Source organism: Primulina tabacum, chromosome 16 (genome assembly GCF_025594145.1).
Source record: "Primulina tabacum isolate GXHZ01 chromosome 16, ASM2559414v2, whole genome shotgun sequence".
Lineage (NCBI taxonomy): Eukaryota > Viridiplantae > Streptophyta > Magnoliopsida > Lamiales > Gesneriaceae > Primulina > Primulina tabacum.
In genome coordinates this window covers 33513735-33535696 of record NC_134565.1, presented here as the reverse complement: position 1 = coordinate 33535696, position 21962 = coordinate 33513735, and the positions used below count along the sequence as shown (strand labels likewise).

Below are 21962 nucleotides of genomic sequence, written 5' to 3'. Positions count from 1 at the left end.
ATAATACAAAAAATATTATTACATATATATTTGATGTCATATAGCTTTCTCTCTCTTAAACTATTATTATAATATATACCCTGGGTAATATTATATATAAAACCTCAATTAAAGACCATTAAATTAATTTAAGTCGTCCTCGTTTGTTGTCTGATCATAAGAATATCTATTACATATTTACATGTGCTGCTACATTTTATTTAATTCACACAGTGAATGCTGAACCTGATTTTAGTTTGAATAGTAGCTATTATTATTATTACACCAACAATTTAACAGAAGAGAAAACATACATTATAAACTTCTAATAAGCATCAAATTGACGAGTTCAAAAATTGAACTTAACAAACATACGAATCCCGTAGTTCCAGACATAAAACAAGATTTTGATTGAAACTCAAAAGGACAACCTAACTGTAAAGATCATCTTCATCAGCTGCACCAGCGGAAGATGCAAAAGGATCCGATGCAGCAACACCGCTGCTATTCTCAGCAAACCGGAATTCAGTACCAAATCCTCTAGACTGCTGCAATGTCTGAGCAAATGACTGGTACTTGCGAATGTCAGCATCGCTCACACTCCTCCGAGCATACTTCATTGATTCCTCAAAATGTGCTGCCTTTATTTCAGCCACCTCGTCTTCGACATCCTCCTCCATGGCCTCCGGATTCTCGCTTCTCCTCCTCTCTTTTTCAATATCCTAAAAAGGAAAACTCAAGATTCAGAATTCTGTAGTCAACACGGAACAGTAAGGGAAACTATTGTAGCCTGATAATCTCTTTCCCAACAATTGTTCCACCTTGTTACTCCTATGAATTGAATACATGAACATTGATTTTAAATTAATAGTAAATATGTAACTCAAATTTTCTTAAAAGCGTACAAGCAGCTAATTTGCCACTTGAATTCTTGGCACAACAGGATAACATATGCAATTGTAGCAGCACATGGTTCCAAATTCGCTTAAAAGCAATAGAATGTTAAACATACTGAGTATGCAAAGCAACTGGAAAAGACAAACCTTTTCAATGTTCTCTCTGATAGCGTATTTGCATGCACGTTGGCATATTTCTGTGATGTCGGCACCACTAAATCCTTGAGTGTACTTAGCAAGGGATCTTAACTCCACATCTTTTGAAATAGGTGACTTTCTTAAGCACGCTTTGAAGATTTGGTGGCGTGAGTCCTCATCAGGAAGAGGGATGTAAATCAATTGATCAAGACGGCCAGGACGAAGCAGTGCAGGATCAATTATATCTGGCCTGTTGGTGGCGCCAATAATGAAAACCGTTTTCTTGGCGTTCATACCATCCATTTCAGTAAGAAGTTGATTCAATACTCGGTCAGCAGCACCACCAGCATCTCCTACACTACTTCCTCTCTGAAAGAAAAAAATAATCAATTGCGTGAGACAGAAAAAGCATTCAGCATGGATACTGCAAATACACATTGAAAGTGAAAAGAACCTGAGTTGCAATTGAGTCCAATTCATCGAAAAATAGGACACAAGGAGCAGATTGACGAGCCTTGTCAAAGATTTCTCGAACATTGGCCTCACTCTCTCCAAACCACATCGTAAGCAATTCCGGACCCTTGACGCTGATAAAATTGGCCTGACATTCATTGGCAATGGCCTTGGCCAGCAAAGTCTTTCCACATCCAGGAGGTCCGTAAAAGAGAACTCCCTTAGAAGGTGACATGCCAAACTTTTCGAACTTCTCAGGATGCTCCACCGGATATTGAACAGTCTGCAAGAAAAAATGGTGCATTAAAGAATGAGTTATAACTTCCAGCATCGCAAAACATAGAACTAGAAATTCAACACAAAGGACATCGATATCTTGAAATACATATACCTCTTGGAGCTCACGCTTGACATTTTCAAGGCCTCCAATATCTTCCCAGTTAACATTAGGAACTTCAACCACCTACAACCCTCAATAGTGCATTAATTAAGATGTTGATCAAGATGAAAAATTCAACAAACAACAAGGTTCAATAGGAGTTACACATACTGTTTCACGTAGAGCCGAGGGATTGCTAGTTCCAAGAGCAGTCTCAAAATGTTCATTAGAAACAGCCATGGAATTCAGTATTTCTGCATCGATGGAATCGTCCTCCAAGTCAATCACGTCCATCTTCTCCCTGATGCATTGTAGGGCAGCTTCGGTGCATAGAGCAGCCAGGTCTGCACCAACATAGCCATGTGTGTTCTTGGAAATTTTTTCCAAATCAACCTGCAATATCATCAGAGATTAGATTGGCAGAACAAAATTCGCGATAAAGTAGCAAAAAATCGTCAAGATTTCAGATGATTGAGAACAAAAGCTTTGATAAGTACATATGTGTTAAATTCAATAAAAATATAGAAAAATTGAGCTTTACATCTTCAGCAAGCTTCATGTTCTTTGTGTGGATACGAAGTACTTCAAGACGCCCAACTTCATCAGGAACACCAATGTCTATTTCCCGATCAAATCTCCCGAACCTCCTCAGGGCAGGATCAATGCTATTGGGACGGTTTGTGGCACCAATAACGATAACATGGGCACGGGACTTGAGTCCATCCATCAACGTCAGGAGTTGGGATACTATCCTTCTCTCAACCTCTCCATGTGTTTTCTCTCTCTTGGGGGCGATTGAATCAATTTCATCAATAAATATGATGGATGGAGCATTCTTCTCAGCTTCCTCAAATGCCTTCCTTAGATTGCTTTCACTTTCTCCAGCCAATTTAGACATTATTTCCGGTCCGTTGATGCAAAAAAAGAAAGCACCAGTTTCGTTGGCCACAGCTCGAGCTATTAAGGTCTTTCCAGATCCCGGAGGTCCATAAAGTAGTATTCCTTTTGGAGGCTTGACACCAATTGATTTAAAAAGCTGTGGGTGCCTAAGTGGCAGCTCAACCAACTCACGTATTTGAGCCATCTGTTTGCGAACACCGCCGACATCGTCATAGCCAACCTCATCCAGACGATCCTCATCCTCCCTTTTTACTGGCTCTCCCTCACAGAATATTTCAGTATCCGGGGCAACAACACAGTATTCCGAAGGATCAGTCTCAATGATTTTAAACTCTACGCTTCTCATCCCTCCCCTCACAAGAAACAGGTCGCCTTTCCTCACAGGTCGGTATGCTTCAAGGAAGTATGCTGCGTGCACGATAGGACAAGTTAGACATGCTAACCAGAAAAAATCATGAAAAAAAGGAAGGTAACTTCTGAACTTACATATTTTCCGGATTTATCTCACACGAGTGACGAGACCTAAATTAATTAAATTATGAACTTACGTTTCAGGTAAGCATCGAAAAGATTTCCTGTAACCCCTTCAATTGTATCGTCTACGGGAAGAATGTGGACTCGCTTCCCATATTTCACATCAGCGCATTGATGGACAGAAACCACGTCTCCAAGTCTAACCCTGAGGTTGTTTCTTACAACCTTGTTCATCCGAATCTTGGGCTCATCACAAGTATCATCAGCAAGGGCAATGCAAATTGTATCCTTTCTTTTCTTACCCTGTATCATAATTTTAACAAACAACTAGGAAATAACCTCTAAAATAACATATAAAATCGATGTGATATAACTAAACCATTGGATTCTTAAGATTCCAAGTGGCAGCAGGAAATGGTGAAATTAATTTATTGTAATAATATCTTAAGAACCAATTAAAACGCAAGTCACTCTGTAAATTACAAGAACAAAGAAAACAAAAGCAAATAAATCTAAGTTGCCCGGGGTATATGCAACAATTTGTAAAGTTAAGTGCAATCACAATTAATGCATTACCAAGCTTTGGTGATTATTTAACCCACAAAATTATCCCAACAAAAATCACTCGAAAACTACGTAATTCAAAGACAACACAGAATAGGCAACAAAACCAACAAAATTATCCCAACAAAAATCCTAAAACGCGGAAAAAAGGTAAAACCTTGATCAAGATAGTGTCTCCCCGAAAAAGCTGAAGTTTTTCCATAGTTTCAGGGTGAAGCGACACCACAGAGTTATCATCATTGGTAGCCTCATCAACCACTAATCGATTCAGCGCCTTCTTCCTCTCTAGAATCGCTGTACTAAAATCCCTTTTTGTACCTTTTCTGTACAGGAAAACAAAATCCCACAAAAATTCAGCAAAACCCAGGAAAAAGAACAAGTATCAACAGAGATCTGAGAATGCATAGAAACGCTTACGAATCGGAGGATTCGGCTGGATTGCTCATGCTGTTCTGAAACAACAATTCTCTGATGCAGGTGAGAGATTTATGGAAAATTGTGTTGGGGCAAGAGGATATCAATCAAATTTTATATGGAGTATTTCTTGTTGAAAAAGAAAAGGTAAAATAAAAATCGTTGCTTTGTGCCATTTTTTAACGGATGCTTTCTTCGTTGAGGCGGATTCGAATATTGGGGCCGTAAAATTAAATTACAATTTAAAAATTGTTGTTCTCAATATTTTATGTAGCCAAAGCTTGAGAATTGAGGTTGTTTGTGTTCTAGAATGTTCCTTAATCTTATATTAATTAATATAGTATAGAAATAAAGCCAAGATTCCCCATTTTGTTGAATTTCTTTTTACCAAGGCAAAAACTTGTGTGGGACGGTCTCACGGATCGTATTTTGTGAGACGAATCTTTATTTGGGTCATTCATGAAAAAATATTACTTTTTGTGCCAAGAATATTGCTTTTTATTGTGAATATCGGTAGGATTGACTCATTTCACATATTAAGATTCGTGAGACGATCTCACATGAGACCCACTCTTTTATCAAAATGTTCACATATAGTAATGGAATATGATACACACCTACCGTAGACACCTATGTGAACACCGATGAGGTGTCACTCACTCATTGAACGTGATGAAATATAGAAAAATTGTGCATCCAATGGGTGAGTGGCACCTTATCGGTGCTCACATAGGTGTGCACGGTAGGTGTGTAGCATATCAAAAATGGATATATATATATAATATTATTCTAGTTAAACTCAGAAATAGACTCACGGGTTATAATTGTTGGGCTTATTTGAAGCTTAATCAAAAATCAAATACTTAGTTTGAGCCCATTGGACTTATGACTTCGTCTCATGTTGCTTTCGAGATCGGGTCACACCAAACTACTATACATAACATACCCTCAAAAGCCTCTTGGTTCGAGGGGACGATCGATCTCTCTTTTTTATTTTTTTTGCTCACCTAATCCAGAAGAAACTTGAGCTATTACAAAAGGGAATCAAGGGTGAGACATATATGTGTGTGTGTGTGTTTTGTGTGTGTGTGTGTGTAAAACTAGCATACATACACCACCAATGTAATTTTTGGTTTGGTAATACTAACTTAGAAAAACATTGTATGGAAATATAAAAATATACATGCAAAATGGATTTACATTTAAGGAAATTATAGAAATTCATAAATATAGTTGTGACTACTAAAATATTATTGTACTTTTAAGATGCCTACTACAAGATGTGAATAACCAACCATTTATGTGTTTTCCACGAAATTTTGACATTTTGAGGGGAGAATGAAAGGGTTGCTTTGATTTGAAATGTGAGGGGTTGTCGAAATTTGGGTGTATGTTAAATTTAATTCCACAATTTCATTCATCAGCAGCAAAAATCATCCTATACATTTTGTAATTGATTTCAAGAAAACAAGCTGCAAAGGAAAAACTAACTTGCTATTTAGCACCATGACATTTATAAGAAGCATAAATTAGATAGCCTGCTGACATAGATTTACTCCATTGGGAACCCGAACATGATTTGAAGATTGATCCTGAATCTCAACACTGGCTCCGCTTTTCTTCTTCATCTGAACCTTGATTTCTTCCATGAACAAGCTAAAGTTTTTCTCCGACGATCCGTCGCTCGGCAAGGCGTTTTTCAATGTCCTCCTCACATCCATGACTGCGCTTCTGAGCTCCTTTGAACTCTTCCGACTCATCAAATATTTGATCTTTTCCGCCACTTCTTCACGGGTTATCGTCTCCCTGTCGCGGAGATTAATCCCAATCCTCCAGTCGTTGACGACTAATTTGCAGTTCGTGAACTGATCCGTGAACAAAGGGAAGCAGATCAAAGGAATGCCGCACCATATGCTTTCAAGAACGGAGTTCCATCCACAGTGCGATAAAAAACCTCCAATGGCACGATGCGAGATGACTTTAATCTGGCTGCACCATTGAATAATCAATCCTTTTCCTTTCATTTGATTTTCGAATCCAGCTGGGAGAAAATCAATCTCATCGGAGCTCACAATATCAGGCCTGACAACCCATAAAAAATTCACCCCGCTTGCTAATAGTCCATGAGCTATCTCCCAAATGTCCTGTCTACTAGTGGTGTGAGCATGGCTACCAAATGAGACATACAGAACGGACCCATCAGGCTTAGAGTTTAGCCACTGTGTACAGTCTGACTCGGACCACAGGCTCGTGGAAACCGTCTGGTTTGTGAAGCTAGAGACAATAGGACCAATAGCATAAGTAGGCTGTTTCTTGCATAGAGCTGAAAGTGTTTGGGATTCGAGTTCTTGAACTGTGTTGCAGATGATAATATCAGCTTTTTTTATGTCCTCAAATGCTCGGTAAATCACCCGATGCACCACCGTCCATATATTGGCAGCTTGGAGGTACGACATGAGATCGGTTGGCTTGATCGCCTCAACTCCGGGTATGTAATCGATCATATCCTTCCTATTCTCTAACAAATACATATTCTTTAATTAGGCGAGGAGGCTGATTTATCAAACAAAAAAAGTCAAACTTTATGCATAAGTTCTCGATACTAGTTCCACCCTCAATGTTCGCAACCTTTAAATTCAGGGTAGACCAAGATGAGCAAGGACTAGAAAGGTCACCGTGACCGTTGTTCCAGTTCAATGACAGTTCGGTGTAAAAAGGTATGGTCATTCCATATATTACAACGTTAAACAGCTAAAAAGGTCTTGAAAATCTTTTAAAAATATGTATTATAATCAATACTAAACCTATGTACTGCGCACGAAATTTATCAAATCGCTTCAAAACCATAATCTTGGGTCTATCAATATCTCAATTTGCAAACTTGGCATGCAATACATAGGAAATCGACACAAGAAATCGACACAAGCTAAAGCTAAAAAGACCATTAGTATCCCACAGGAAACCAAGAATATCTAAAAACAGAGCACTCACCGGCGGAGGCGAAGTGGCCATTTGCCTTGAGCAGGTCCAGATGATAATATATAGACAACACCAGAGCAGGCTCCGTCCAAAATGAAACATTCACCAAGCAATGCTTCAGCGCAATCTCCGACGCCCAAACGTAGAAAGTATCCGAAATCAAGCACGTAGCAGGCGGATCAGACTTGCACAAATTCGCCACTAGTTCGTCCACGTGAGCGGAGAAAACGTGGAGCAACCCCTCCACAAATTGGTCGTGGTTCATAGATCTATCAAACGAGAGAGGAAACCCGTCGGACACCGTGGCGTAGCGGATGTCCAGCCCCGACTCCCGAGCTTTGGTGAAAATGTCGGCGCCGTCTGTCCGCAGCTGGGCCCTCGAAATCCTGTAGTGAACGGATTGCGTGTTGACGAAGGTGATTGTGAATCCATGAGACGCGAGCTTCATGGCTAGATACACAAAGGGGTTAATGTGCCCCTGGTATGGGTACGGGATCATTATGGCGTGCGGCCTCCGATGGGTTCCGGCCATTTTTTTTTTATGCTTCTACGGTGGATTTGGGATTTGGGTTTCAGGTGGAGAGAATAGAAAGGGGAAAATATATTGAAGCGTGGAGAATTTGGTGGGATTCTGTGTGTAAAATGGCAGTGTCTGAGGCTGAGGATAGGAGAGCTGTCTCTGTCTCTCGACATTTACAACTGTCGGACAAAGGTTAAAAAAACAAAAGGGACGATTGTCAAGTTTCCTTTTCATTTGCCTTTTTTTATTAATTTAATCATTTTTTTGGATAATAATTTAATGTTATTGGCTAACTACCACTACAAGTAGATTGTTACAGATTATTTATTTAATATTGATTATTGAGAACAAAGGACATTTTATTATTTTTAATTTAATTTTAAATTTTATAAAGGGAAATTCATTTCTTTAAAGGGTAAAATAATAATAATATATTATTATTATTATTTTTATTAGTGGAGCGTTGAAAATAGTGGGAACCCACTAAACTAGAATACAATAATCACATGCCAAGAAAATTAGAATATTCTTTTCCATTCTCTTTAGAATTGAAAATTAATGACCCAAAAGTATTAATTTATTAAATTAATAGAATATTCTTTTCCATTGTCTTTAGCCAATGGCTGGCCATAATCATTTTCAGACCAATGTCTTTTTCTTTCTAATGTCCATTTATTTTAGATTTATAAACTCAAACAAAGGTATTAGATGTTAATTAAGAAGGGTTGGGGCAGTAACCTTACTTATCTTGTTGGATGCAATAATTGTCCCTATTTGGTAGAGCGATCGAGTCTCGTGGTGTTTGAGCTGCTGTGCGGTTAAAAAGATTTGAGTTGCAACATTACTACTGACTATAGCTTTTGGTGAAGCGGCAAGCGCTCGCTCCTACAATTGGTATCAAAGTCAAGGTCACGGTTTCGATTCTCATTGATTGCAAGGAGTGCAATTATTGGGAGGGGATTGTTGGGTGCAATAATTTTTCTTGTTTGGTAGAGCGATCGAATCATGGTGCTTGAGCTGCGGTGGGATTTAAAAGATTTGAGTTGCACCATTACTACTAGCTATAACTTTTGGTAAGCGGCAAACGCTCGGTCCTACATATCTAATTATATTTATTTTAAAAAATTCCAAGTTAATGAAATATTTGAAAATCTAATATACAATTTGAAAAATACTTAAAATAAGCTCTTACAAATACTATCTTTTGACGATCTTGATAAAAAAAAAAAATCATTCGTATGTTTGCTACGAATTTTATTCTCTACCATAAAATATCACAATTAAACAAATCTCTCGTATATTTCGTGGCTTTTGATGTTATAGTGATTATGTTATGTACATATATATTAAATAATTTTTATCTAAAAATTTAGAGATAATGTTAAAAGTTTAAAAAAAAATTGGTAAAGATTTTTGTACCTACGTGATTTTATCAAAGTGCTTAATCTATTCAGTCCATATTTTATAATATAATAATATGGGTGTTTTTATTTCAAAATAATAATGATGATATGGATGTAGAATGATAATAAAATTGTGAGAAATAAATTATAAATATGTATTAAAAAAATCGACGACCGACAAATTAGGACAACCGACAATTTGCTCGTTTAAGGAAATAGGATTGGGTGTCGCATTGGGGGGCAAAAGGTTGATATGACATCATGTTATTATTTTTTAGCAAAAAAATAAAAAACATATTACTATAAAGAATAGGTTTCTTGTAAGACGATCTCACGAATCTTTATTTGTGAGACGGATCAATCTTACCGATATTAAAAAAAAATTAATACTCTTAACATAAAAATAATATTTTTTCATGGATGACCCAAATAAGAGATCTGTCTCACAAAATACGACCCGTGAGACCGTCTCATACAAGTTTTTACCTACTATAAAACACGCCTATACCATAGATGAGGTTATGTATTACGAATTGTAGCCATTTCAAAATAAATCAAATTGTTTTATTTGCTTTTATTTTTCCCTAAATAAGCTTACTCCTTATCGTCAAACCACCGGCTATCAGATTACATCCGGGTTTGACATATATTAAGAAATGTTTGAAAAATGAAAAAAAAAAAAAAAAGAAAGAAAAGAAAGTGAAATCGAAATGCTGAGAAAATATCATCTACTTGCTACATTTATTCACATGGACAAAACAATTTAAATAACATTACACCAAATAAACACCAAAACTAATGAAAAATATTACACAAAAAGATCATAAAATTCGTACTAAAATACAAAAAAGTTATTTAAAAAGTCATAAATCTATCTTTCAAGTTCATAAAATGAAAATAAATAGTGAAAGATATCACTTGTGATTTTTGAAATCAAAATACTACAATTCCCATTAAAGTGTAGAATAAGTAGAAACCGAAATCAGATGAGAGAATTTTGGGATATAGGATTTGGAAAGAAAAAATGAACAAAAAAAGTAAATATTTATAATTTTTTTAAAAAATGAGAGAGATCATTGAGCCGATTTTGTGTGGATACTCACTCATTTTACCACAAACAATATGTTTTAGGGTGATTAGCATGCATCAAACGCCAATGAACAGAGCACAGCAAAAAGCTTGTTTAAAATGTGGAAGTTTCAAGTTTCTATTTTTGTACAGCACAAAAGAACTTCTGGCTCAATAACACAGAGCTACCGATTATGTAGTCTGCTAATGTTAATATTGTTTTGGAATGACACACAACCCTTACTAAATTATTTCGGTCGAGGTTAACCTGACAAAGCTAAGGTGTGAATTTGTTGTATTTCAGCTGTAAGTTCTCTTGCAGAATCTTAAACTTCAGTGCCGATTTTGAAATCTGAAATGGTAGCATTTTGACGAGTTTCAGCAGTAGGTGCCAGTTCGTTCTTGTCCAACCCAAATAATGAGCAACTTTGAAAAGCATCCAAACTGTTTGCCACAAGACGGTTCAAACCGCCAAGGCTATCGCTAAAAATTAGATCATCGCTATGGTATCTACAGGTTGGTATGTCCAAATCTAACGGTCCTAAAGAGTCGGGCTGAGCCAGGGAAAGATTAAAATCAGATCATCTTAAAAACTAACAATCACGACATAATTGAAAGAACAGCTGATAGTAATCAAGAACGAACTTCTGCAACGAGAAAATAGAAATTGTGAACTCCAGAAAATCTTACCCAATATATATCAGTGATCCCATCGATATCCTTTGTACCATTCTCTGAAGTATAACTGGGCCTACAGTTATCTATCAAGTCTCCACAAGCAGGATTAGTACAGCTCAATTTTTCCACTTCAGGCAGTTCCTAGACGGAAGAATAATACTGTCACTACTAAGACATAGATACCCATGGCAGACATTCAGATAACCCAATGACAGGTTTAAAATCATACCTCGGGTTCCTTGTAAGAAGCAAGATTTCTTTTAGTAGCTTGTGCGCACGCCTCTGGGGAATCGTTCTTTGATGCACTGTGGCTATTGCGACATAAAGGGCCATTTTTTTGGAATGCAAAGGCATCACATGTTTCTTCAGCATCCCAAATGGAAGGCACGTTAGATTGCAATCCAGGCTGAAAGTCCACTTTGTTTTGATGTTTGTAAATGTGATCGGCAATCGCAGCATCAAAAGAGTCGCAACTGAATGTGATCTGTGAATGACAGTCAGAGTTGACAGGCACGGGAAAATCAGAGCAGCTGATATCCATGTTCTGTGCTGACTCAGAAAGCAGATCTCCCACACTAATGTTAGTAAGGCTATCGGCCCACTCCCCAGATGACAAAGTCACGTCCTTCTGCCAATATAAAAAAATATTATCATCTCAAAACGCTACGACACTAATCTTGAAGTTGGTTTGACCAACATGTGAGACCAAGTTTAACTGTAATTGTCATCGGTAATTAAGATATCATAGACAGGTTAAATCATTCGCTATACAACTCACATGCCATGAGTGACCAAGGTACTCGATAATTGTCAGAAAAAGTTTCCATTCGTTCCTTTTAATGGACATAACGAGAGGTGAAAAAGTTTATTAGAAGTTTTTAATAGAAATTGTATACTGGATAGTCTCATAAACAGTACATATAACTTTAATATAATAGACATAGCAGTTTGTAAACTTATATGTCTATCACTTAAAATTTTCACGACAGAATTCAGTTCTAACAAAAGCTTCCAAGTTAAAAGATATAAAGCAAAAGTAGAAAGTATACATACCATTTTTTCAACTTGTCTAGTACCCGCCGAAGCTCCAGTATCTCTTCTCAGCATTGACATATCTACAGCGTCACTATAATATCTTGAAATATTTACATCAGAAATAGAACCATGACATTCAGCCGTTCCGTTTGGAGCACATTTTGATGAAGGGACGTGAGCATTCTTTTGTCCTGTTGAGGTACGCTGACAGTCATGGAAACTAAAAGGGCGCTCAATTAGAAAGTTCTGCTTGTTTGCTAGGTTAGTGTTCAAAGTTTGCTCGCTGAGATTGGGATGTGACAATGTTTGAGCTGTTTCAGATTCAACCACAGCTTTCGAGAACCAGCCATACCTTATGTACAAAAAAAATATGTTACTCTTATTGATTCTACGAACATCAACACTGAGTGTATGAGAATTAAACCTGAGGCGGAAGACCGAAGGGCTTCCAATTAGATGATAGATATCCACTGCACAAAGAGGACAATCCTTAGTCCACCTCTGATATCCCACCAGGTTTTCCCGTCGCGCCCAGTAAGGAAAAAGCATCAGCTCTTGTGCATTAAAGCTTGAGTTACCCCATTTTCTATTTAGATGCTCTAACACAGATGATATTTTCTTTCGAGCGCTCAAAGTAAGTTCCAGATGGGGATTGTGTTGTTCCTACAATAAATGAACATAGTCCTTACATTCTCAGAAATTTTAACAAGAACTGATAAACCACCCTAAAACGTCATCAAGAAATAGGTTCACTAGGATGGCTTCCTTTTATCATACCGTCTCCAAGGTTTTTCGAGTGCTTTCATCAATTGGGAACAACTGTAGCTTGAGTTTTGCAGAGTTCTGAATGTTATTCTCATTGAACAATGTTTGTGAAGATACAGGTAAAGTGTTCACCATTTCCACTACTTGCTGAGAACCATCATGACCTGCAAAGTTAAGCAATAACACATTGGCTATTATAAGACAATTTATCATCAATTTACTCATTAGTCCTGCCTTCCCTAGGTTCAGAACGAAAATATGGGTTTTAACCTGAGTTATCCTGACCAACTTCAATATCTTTGTTGGAGATCACTCGTTCCAAATGTTCAGCAGCATCAGCTACCAATGAAACCCCAGCTATGGCAGCTGTCTCCCATCTTTTATATGCAGCTGCAGATGCAATACCTACATACAGATTTGGGAATACAGGAATAACACCATAGTAAACAAAAAGAAAGAAGAAAATTTTGAGGCATCAGGCTTTTGTACACTTGCACAGTCCAGAGATAACAAGATCCAAGGCATCATTCATATGCTCAAAACCTTTCAGATAAATGAGAACATTAATAGAACTTAAAAAGATTATTCCAATGACCTGTTTTGCGCCGGTGTTTTGTAGCTTTCACAGCAGTTGGGTCTACTTTGGCACGATTCATCATCTCTGCATTTACATGGCGCTTCAACAAAGATCCTTTTCCAGTTCCTACTTTTTGGATGTTTTGGCTGTCTATAAGAACCAATTTCACAGCACGGCTGTCATGACCTGATGTTCTGACCTCATTTGAGGCAGGGACATATGCCGTAGAAGAATGATTTTCTCCACAAGGAAGTCGTTTCCTTATGTTCCTCTTCCTATCTTTCAAGAGTTGATTTTCCTTCACGAAAGAGGAATATAATCAGTTCAATCATGGTTCAAAGTTCAAACTATTTCATCTCTGAGATAAGAATCCATAAGCATAATACCAACCAGAGTCTCTAGAAATATCTTAAATCTTCGAGGTTTCAAGTGAAGTTTAGAGGCTTTGCAGCTATACTTTTCCAGTAATGACCACCTGCTAATAACCAAATAAGTTAGAAGTCTGATTGTTGGTGAAAAAATTCTTTGATTCACTCAAAGAAGAGAGTTGTATCAATCACGACAAAAGGACCCAATACCCTCAAATAGAAAGTAAATAAGAAATGGAAAAGGACAGAGAAAATAAAGCAAACTACAAAATTGCAGCATATTACAAGTGAGTGCATGCTGATAAAAAATGCCACACACAAATGCTAGTGATGATAATTGCTGCTACATTAGGAGTACAAGGTTAGAAGAAACCACAATGATGTTATAACTCACAACCAGATGGCCAAAGTAGATTTGCATAATAATAAAAAGAAAGTGTAAAAACCTATTGGTAAAAAGTCAAGATTAAATGTGATATTGATTTTCTATAAATGGTTGAGTTACCATCGAAGCATTGCAGCGTTGGTATCTTTTGAGTTTTTGGCATCAAGACAAAGTTCAGGACCAAGTAACTTGTTCATTCGTCTAACAAGCCGATAATAATAATGTCTGACCTGAATGCCAAATATACATTAAAATAGGAGAAAAGTTAGAATCCAATCATGGAAAAAAACTGCATAGAAATTCATAAAAATCATTAAATTAAAAAAAAAACCTGATCCTTGTTTTTACTTTGAACGCGGCAAGTGATTTTCTCGAAATTCTGAGAACAAGAGTATTCTATGGTCAGAACGTAGAAAAAGCAATTTTTTCTGAAGAAATATCAGTACAAACATAGCAGATCGCTTGCCTTGCCAACTTGCCGTAGAGCAGCAAAAAAGCTTTCTTCCTCTTGACGAGTCCAAGCAGCCCATTGCCTTGTTTGCTTTTTTACTGCATAGAAATAAACTTGCAATGGTAAAATATTTCTTTTTTAGGACACCACTGGAAATTAAAGAATAAAAATTACTAGGAATTGGTGCAGCAGCTTGATCTTGTGCAGATGGGGGTTCACTAGAATCCACTCCATCACTTCCGAGATTCTCAGAGCCAAGGAGCATCTCACAATCTAAGGAAATCTGAGATACCATTTCTATGTTTTCGCTAACACAAAAATGCAACGCTTCATTCCTTCTGGCCCTGAAGGTCTCCAAGGACACTTCAATCTACCTTTGCCGCGGGATCTAATATGGCTGGTTGAAAAACAAAAAAAGTAAAGAATCAGCAAAGCGACTTTGAAGGATTATCAAGATACTTAAACTTGTCCAATTGCACAATTAAGTGGCATCGATAAACAAATTGTAGACATTACAAGGATGAGTATATTAATAGTTAAAGAAACCAATAATTTGAAGTTCCACAAGACTTTATACGCAATCTCTAACTTGAAGATAAATGTGAATAATAGATAGTAATATCAATATCTTAAGATTTGATAAAATCCCACAAAAAAAATTAAAATGCCCCCAATCACATGGGCGTTTAACACTACATAGAAAACCAAATTAGCAAAAGAAACAAGATGTGCAAATAGGGTTTAGGTATCCCTCATTATAATTCAAACAATGAAGCATCAAGATTCAACATTCGAAAACATCATTCCCCAAATTAGCTTTAAAATAAACTTTACAAACCAATTCAACCCACAACACATCAACAAAAAGTTATATCTATCGAGAACAAAGAAAACCCTAAGATCTATTTCCAGATAAGTAACGAAAGGAATACAGAAAATCCCATTTCGTCATTAATTCGAGTTATATATCTGGAGAAGACAGCAAAAATAATAAGGAAAATTGGAGATTTCTCACCAGTAATCAAATTCAAACTCGGGGGAATATCAATTGAAGAGTAACAAAACAAAGGGAAAATGAAAAAGTAAATGAAGCCTTCCCAAAATGAATGCCTTTGAACTGCAGTTAAAGCTCACAATATTGTAAAATACAGGTTGAACCAAATTGAAAAAAGATTGAATTGGGTATTTACACCACCTGTTCTATGGATTCCCTTTCTTCAATGGTGAATGGGAAGCACTAAAAGCTGCGAAATTAGGGTTTCAAGTTTGCTGGTGGTGGTGAATTGGGAATCAAAAACACACCTGATGTCATAGCAAAGCTTTCATTTGAAGTAATTCTGTACCTATTTGTTTAAATAATATAATTGTGGCTATTGAAAAATATATTTAAAATTTGTGTATTGAATATTTGAATGTTGAATATTTGAATGTTGAAAATAAGAGTTGTAAATATTGAAAATTAGTGTGTGATGATGTAGGTAATGATGTATTTATTTTTGGATTATTTGTAAAGATTTTCTATAAATAGATCTCTCATTTGTGAAGAAAATCACAATTGAGTAGAGAGAAAAATATTATAAAGTGTGTAGTTTGGTAAATTTTGAGAGTTTGAGATTTTTACTTTTTACCATAAATTTTTACTTTTTCACAACACGTTATCAGCACGAAGCTCTAAAAGTCCTCCATCCTTTTCCAAGCTCCAAACAGAAGAAAAAGGTAACAAAAGTAATAATATTTATTTTACTGTTATTTATTTATTGTGTATATATTTAATATATAATATAATGTTATTATTAATAATAAAAATAAATTTTTCAAAAACTTGTTATAAATCCTGGGAGGATGTTAAGACGACATCCCACACTCCCGGTAAGGGATACGACAAGTATAAAAGCCTATAAGATTTTTAAACAAAATAACTTATAACACATCATTATAATAATGTGATATGATATACATAATTATTTAAATATGTCTAATATTATATACACCATATTATTACCATAAAATTATACAAATACATATCTTTATTTTTTTTATACACCAACGGTCACAAACGGTAACAAAACGGCTAGTTTTTGCCCTATAAATATGATCTCATAAACACATTCAATCACTCCAACTTTCTCTTCTTCTCTAAAAATTATTCTTCACTAAATTTTCGAAGAAAAAAGAAGATGGCTTTCTCAAGGTTATTTTTAATTATTTTGGTTATCATACTCACGAGTCTTTTATTTATCGGAGAATATCCTCCTCGTGTGTTTTCTTTATTTTTACAAATGCTTGTACTTGTTGTTTATCCATTACTTTGTATTGCAATATTCATTAACTAATAAAATGCATCGTAATTTTTTTTAGTACCACCATGTCAAATTTGACAAAGCTCGAATTTGTTGCGCTCGACATCACGGGAAAAAATTATATGCCATGGACTCTCGATATAGAAATGCATCTTGAGTCATTGGGTATAAGTGAGACAATAAAAGAAAATGGAATATCGACATCACAAGAAAAGGCAAAAGCCATTATATTTTTGCGTCGACATCTCGACGAGGGATTGAAATGTGAATATTTAATTGAAAAAGATCACATGGCTTTGTGGAAAGGATTGAAAGAAAGATTTGAACATATAAGGGAAGTTATACTTCCGACCGCCCGTGATGAATGGAATATGTTAAGATTCCAAGATTTTAAGAAAGTCAGCGATTATAATTCAGCGATGTATCGAATAATCTCGCAGCTAAAATTTTGTGGACATGAGGTCACAGAATCGAAAATGCTTGAAAAAACATTTTCCACGTTTCATGCATCAAATATTACTCTACAGCAACAATATAGAGTACGTGGATTTGCGAGATATTCTGAACTCATCGCATGTCTTCTTGTGGCGGAAAAAAACAACGAGCTATTAATGAGAAATCATCAGTCCCGACCCACTGGATCAACTGCATTTCCAGAAGTAAATGATGTAAGTAAAAATGAATTTAAACCTGGAAACCAAAATCAAATTCAAAGACAAGGTTTTGGTCGAGGTCGAGGTCGAGGTCGTGGACGTGGACGTGGACGTGGAATTGGCCGTGGTCGTGGTCGAGGCCGTGGTTTTGAAAACAATAGAGATAGTTATTTTTATAATTCATCTCAAAAGAGCGTCCCAAACCATCCACAGAAAAGACATCATGAGAATACAAGTGTTAATGAGAATCACTCAAAAAGATATGAAAGTTCTTGTTTCAGATGTGGTACTCCAGGACATTGGTCCAAAATTTGTCGAGCCCCTGAACACCTTTGTAAACTTTATAAAGAATCATTAAAGGGGAAATAAAAGGAGACCAACTTCACTGAACGCAGTGACCATTTGAGTGATTCAACTCATTTTGATGCTGGTGATTTTATGAATGATTTCTCTGGAAATGATCAATATGTTGGTGGGATAGAAATGAACAATATTGATGCTGCAGATTTTCTCAATGATTTCTCTGAAAATGAACAATATAGTGGTAGAATATAAATGTACAATAATTTATTTTTCATGTATCCATATAATGTTTTATTGTATAATTATGATATGTGTTATATTTAAATATATATTGCCAGTAATTTTATTTCATTGCATATTTTTTTGAAGTTCAAAAAATGGAAAATGCTATGAGCAAAGCTGAAGTTTGCATACCCGATAGTGGTACAACGCACACTATCCTCCGAGATAAAAGATATTTCTTGGAACTAAAACCAACAAAAACAACGGTGAATACAATATCAGGTCCTGTAGACTTGATTAAAGGATGTGGTAAAGCACAATTTTTGTTACCTAATGGTACAAAATTTTTGATCAATGATGCTTTATATTCACCACAATCGAAAAGAAATTTGTTGAGTTTTAATGATATATATTCCCATGGGTATGATACTCAAACAATGAATGAAGGGAATAAGAAATATATGTGTCTTATCACATATAAATCAGGAAAGAAATATGTGATTGAAAAACTACCAATGCTCCCTACTGGATTGCATTATACACATATAAGTCCGATTGAATCAAACATGGTAGTTGATAATTCTTCAATATTAACCAATTGGCATGATCGATTGGGACATCCTGGTTCAACAATGATGCGAAGAATTATAGAAAATACACATGGTCATCCGCTGAAAGACCAGAATATCTTTCAGAATAATAAGTTTCAATGTAAAGCATGTTCTCTTGGAAAACTTATTATAAGACCATCACCAGCCAAAATCCAAACTGAATCACCAATGTTTCTTGAACGTATTCAGGGTGATATTTGTGGACCAATCCATCCACCATGTGGACCATTCAGATACTTTATGGTTTTGATTGATGCCTCCAGCAGATGGTCACATGTATGTTTATTGTCAACTCGAAATGTTGCATTTGCAAGATTACTTGCTCAAATAATAAAATTGAGGAATCAATTTCCCGATTATACAATCAAGAAAATTAGACTTGATAATGCTGGTGAATTTACTTCCCAAACTTTCAATGATTATTGTATGTCTATGGGAATCATTGTTGAGCATCCTGTTGCTCATGTACATACACAGAATGGATTGGCTGAATCATTGATTAAACGTCTGCAAATGATTGCTAGACCAATGATTATGAAAACAAAGCTCCCTATTTCTATATGGGGACATGCAATTTTACACGCTGCTTCATTAATTCGCATCAGACCAAGTGCATATCATAAATACTCCCAATTGCAGCTTGCATTTGGTAAAGAACCAGACATTTCTCATTTGAGAATTTTTGGATGTATGGTGTATGTGCCTATTGCACCACCGCAACGAAAGAAAATGGGACCTCAAAGAAAGGTTGGAATTTATATCGGTTATGATAGTCCATCAATCATTCGATATCTTGAACCTCAGACAGGCGACGTGTTCACAGCACGTTTTGCTGATTGTCATTTTAATGAGGAAATCTTCCCAATGTTAGGGGGAGAACAGAAACATACCGAAAAGAAAATTACATGGCATGTATCATCATTGTTACATCTGGATCCAAGAACAAAACAATGTGAAAAAGATGTACAACAAATTGTACACTTGCAAAGAATAGCCAATCAAATACCAGGTGCATTTGCTGACACAACAGGGGTAACTAAATCATATATACATGCTGCAAATGCCCCTGCTCGAATTGAAATTCCAAAGAAACAAATTGAAGAAACTCATGATGTCATTAAACGCCTGAAGCGTGGAAGGCCAGTCGGTTCCAAGGATAAAAATCCTCGAAAAAGAAAATTTATAGAGAAACACGATTATCACAAAATAAAGAATGATGTTCCTGAAGAAACACATGATGATCACAAAATAGAGAATGGTGTTCCTGAAGAAACACATGATGATGAAAATATTCTGTCAGAACCACAAACTGACGAGAATCATGAAATCTCTATCAATTACATTAATACTGGAAAAATATGGAACCGAAAAAATATAGAAGAAATTGATGATATATTTTCTTATAATGTGGCAATCGACATCATAAATGATAATGAAGATCATGAACCAAAATCTTTTGGTGAATGTAAAAATCGGCAGGATTGGATAAAATGGAAAGAAGCCATCCAGGTTGAATTGGATTCGCTAAATAAACGTAATGGTGTAAAACCTGTTGGATACAAATGGGTTTTTATTCGAAAGAGAAATGAGAAAAATGAAATAGTGAGATATAAAGCTCGACTTGTTGCACAAGGTTTTTCTCAAAGGCCTGGAATTGATTATGAAGAAACGTATTCTCCCGTGATGGATGCAATTACGTTTCGGTATTTGATTAGCTTGGCAGTATCTGAAAATTTAGAAATGCGTCTTATGGATGTTGTTACAACTTACTTATATGGATCACTTGATAGTAATATATATATGAAAATCCCTGAAGGATTTAAGATGCCTGAAGCACAAAGTTCAAAACCCAGAGAATGTTATTCTGTGAAATTACAAAGATCATTATATGGGTTAAAGCAATCTGGTCGAATGTGGTATAATCGACTAAGTGATCACTTGATGAAAAAGGGATATGTAAATAATTCAATATGCCCTTGTGTTTTCATTAAGAAAACAACATCCGGATGCGTAATTATTGCTGTATATGTTGATGATTTAAACATCATTGGAACGAATAAGGAAATTCAAGAAGTTGTGTCATACTTGAAGGAAGAATTTGAAATGAAGGATCTTGGAAAAACCAAGTCTGGGTTTACAAATTGAACAAAAAGAATGTGGAATGTTTGTTCACCAAACAAATTATACAGAAAAGATCCTTAAACGTTTTAATATGGATAAATCAAATCCTTTAAGTACTCCAATGGTTGTTAGATCATTAAACATAGAAAAGGATCCATTCCGACCATGTGAAGAAGATGAAGATATTCTTGGTCCAGAAGTACCATATCTAAGTGCTATCGGTGCCCTTATGTATCTTACAAATTGTACAAGGCCTGATATATCTTTTGCCGTAAATTTGTTGGCAAGATTTAGCACATATCCAACAAAGAGACACTGGAACGGAATTAAACATATATTCCGTTATCTACGAGGAACGACAGACTTGGGACTTTTGTATTCAAAAGATGCTAATCCAAGTATAATTGGTTATGCCGATGCTGGATACTTATCTGATCCACACAAGGCACGTTCCCAAACTGGATATGTTTTTACTCGTGGAGGCACTGCAATTTCTTGGCGTTCACAGAAACAAACGCTCGTAACAACTTCATCAAATCATGCCGAGATTATTGCACTACATGAAGCAAGTCGTGAATGTGTGTGGTTAAAATCAATGACCCACATATCCAAATCTCATGCGGATTATCATTCGACGAGAAGCTTGTGATACTATATGAAGATAATGCTGCATGTGTTGCTCAAATGAAAGAAGGATACATAAAAAGCGACAGAACTAAACATATTCCTCCTAAGTTCTTCGCATTCACCAAGGAGCTTGAGAAGAATAAATGTATTGATGTTCGTCACATTCAATCAAGTGAAAATTTATCAGATCTCTTCACAAAGGCACTTCCTACGTCAATATTCAGAAAACATATATATAATATTGGGATGCGCAATCTACGAAATTTGTGAAGAATTGTTCGTGTCAACATGAGGGGGAGTTTACGTGACTGCACTCTTTTTCCCTTGCTATGGTTTTTATCCCACTGGGTTTTTCCTAGTAAGATTTTTAACGAGGCAGTATAAAAACACGTAATGAAGACAATCATTATGATCAGCATCACAAGGGGGAGTGTTGAAAAATATATTTAAAATGTGTGTATTGAATATTTGAATGTTGAAAATAAGAGTTGTAAATATTGAAAATTAGTGTGTGATGATGTAGGTAATGATGTATTTTATTTTTGGATTATTTGTAAAGATTTCCTATAAATAGATCTCTCATTTGTGAAGAAAATCACAATTGAGTAGAGAGAAAAATATTATAAAGTGTGTAGTTTGGTAAATTTTGAGAGTTTGAGATTTTTACTTTTTCACAACAGTGGTAATTAATTGTGATTC

The 21962-nt window shown here is 35.9% G+C and overlaps 3 protein-coding genes across 7 annotated transcripts; all 3 read right to left on the bottom strand.

Moving 5' to 3' along the window:
* Positions 1-290: 290 nt before the first annotated feature.
* Positions 291-4419, bottom strand: LOC142528772 (cell division control protein 48 homolog D). The gene is made up of 9 exons (XM_075633930.1): positions 4201-4419; positions 3941-4106; positions 3294-3522; positions 2387-3153; positions 2017-2238; positions 1858-1929; positions 1468-1749; positions 1023-1382; positions 291-701 (listed from the first exon to the last, which is right to left on the bottom strand). Exons 1-9 carry the CDS (start codon positions 4227-4229, stop codon positions 411-413), a joined length of 2418 nt encoding a protein of 805 aa, XP_075490045.1. The 5' UTR covers positions 4230-4419; the 3' UTR covers positions 291-410.
* A 1167-nt stretch (positions 4420-5586) lies between these two features.
* LOC142529701 (UDP-glycosyltransferase 86A1-like) lies at positions 5587-7875 on the bottom strand. Its single transcript, XM_075635310.1, has 2 exons — positions 7189-7875; positions 5587-6715 (listed from the first exon to the last, which is right to left on the bottom strand). The coding sequence occupies exons 1-2, from the start codon at positions 7706-7708 to the stop codon at positions 5727-5729; spliced, it is 1509 nt and encodes a 502-aa protein (XP_075491425.1). The 5' UTR covers positions 7709-7875; the 3' UTR covers positions 5587-5726.
* A 2381-nt stretch (positions 7876-10256) lies between these two features.
* Positions 10257-15760, bottom strand: LOC142529131 (TSL-kinase interacting protein 1). 5 transcript variants are annotated; one of them, XM_075634545.1, is made up of 14 exons: positions 15622-15760; positions 14601-14823; positions 14442-14524; positions 14307-14354; positions 14096-14205; positions 13613-13700; positions 13241-13520; positions 12916-13050; positions 12658-12809; positions 12305-12543; positions 11899-12232; positions 11075-11473; positions 10858-10986; positions 10257-10721 (listed from the first exon to the last, which is right to left on the bottom strand). In XM_075634545.1, the coding sequence occupies exons 2-14, from the start codon at positions 14719-14721 to the stop codon at positions 10494-10496; spliced, it is 2346 nt and encodes a 781-aa protein (XP_075490660.1). In that variant the 5' UTR covers positions 14722-14823; positions 15622-15760; the 3' UTR covers positions 10257-10493. The 5 variants fall into 5 exon arrangements, with proteins under 5 accessions (XP_075490660.1, XP_075490662.1, XP_075490663.1 ...); XM_075634547.1 differs by having other exon boundaries at positions 11075-11470; XM_075634548.1 differs by having other exon boundaries at positions 12916-13035.
* Between the last annotated feature and the right edge of the window lie 6202 nt (positions 15761-21962).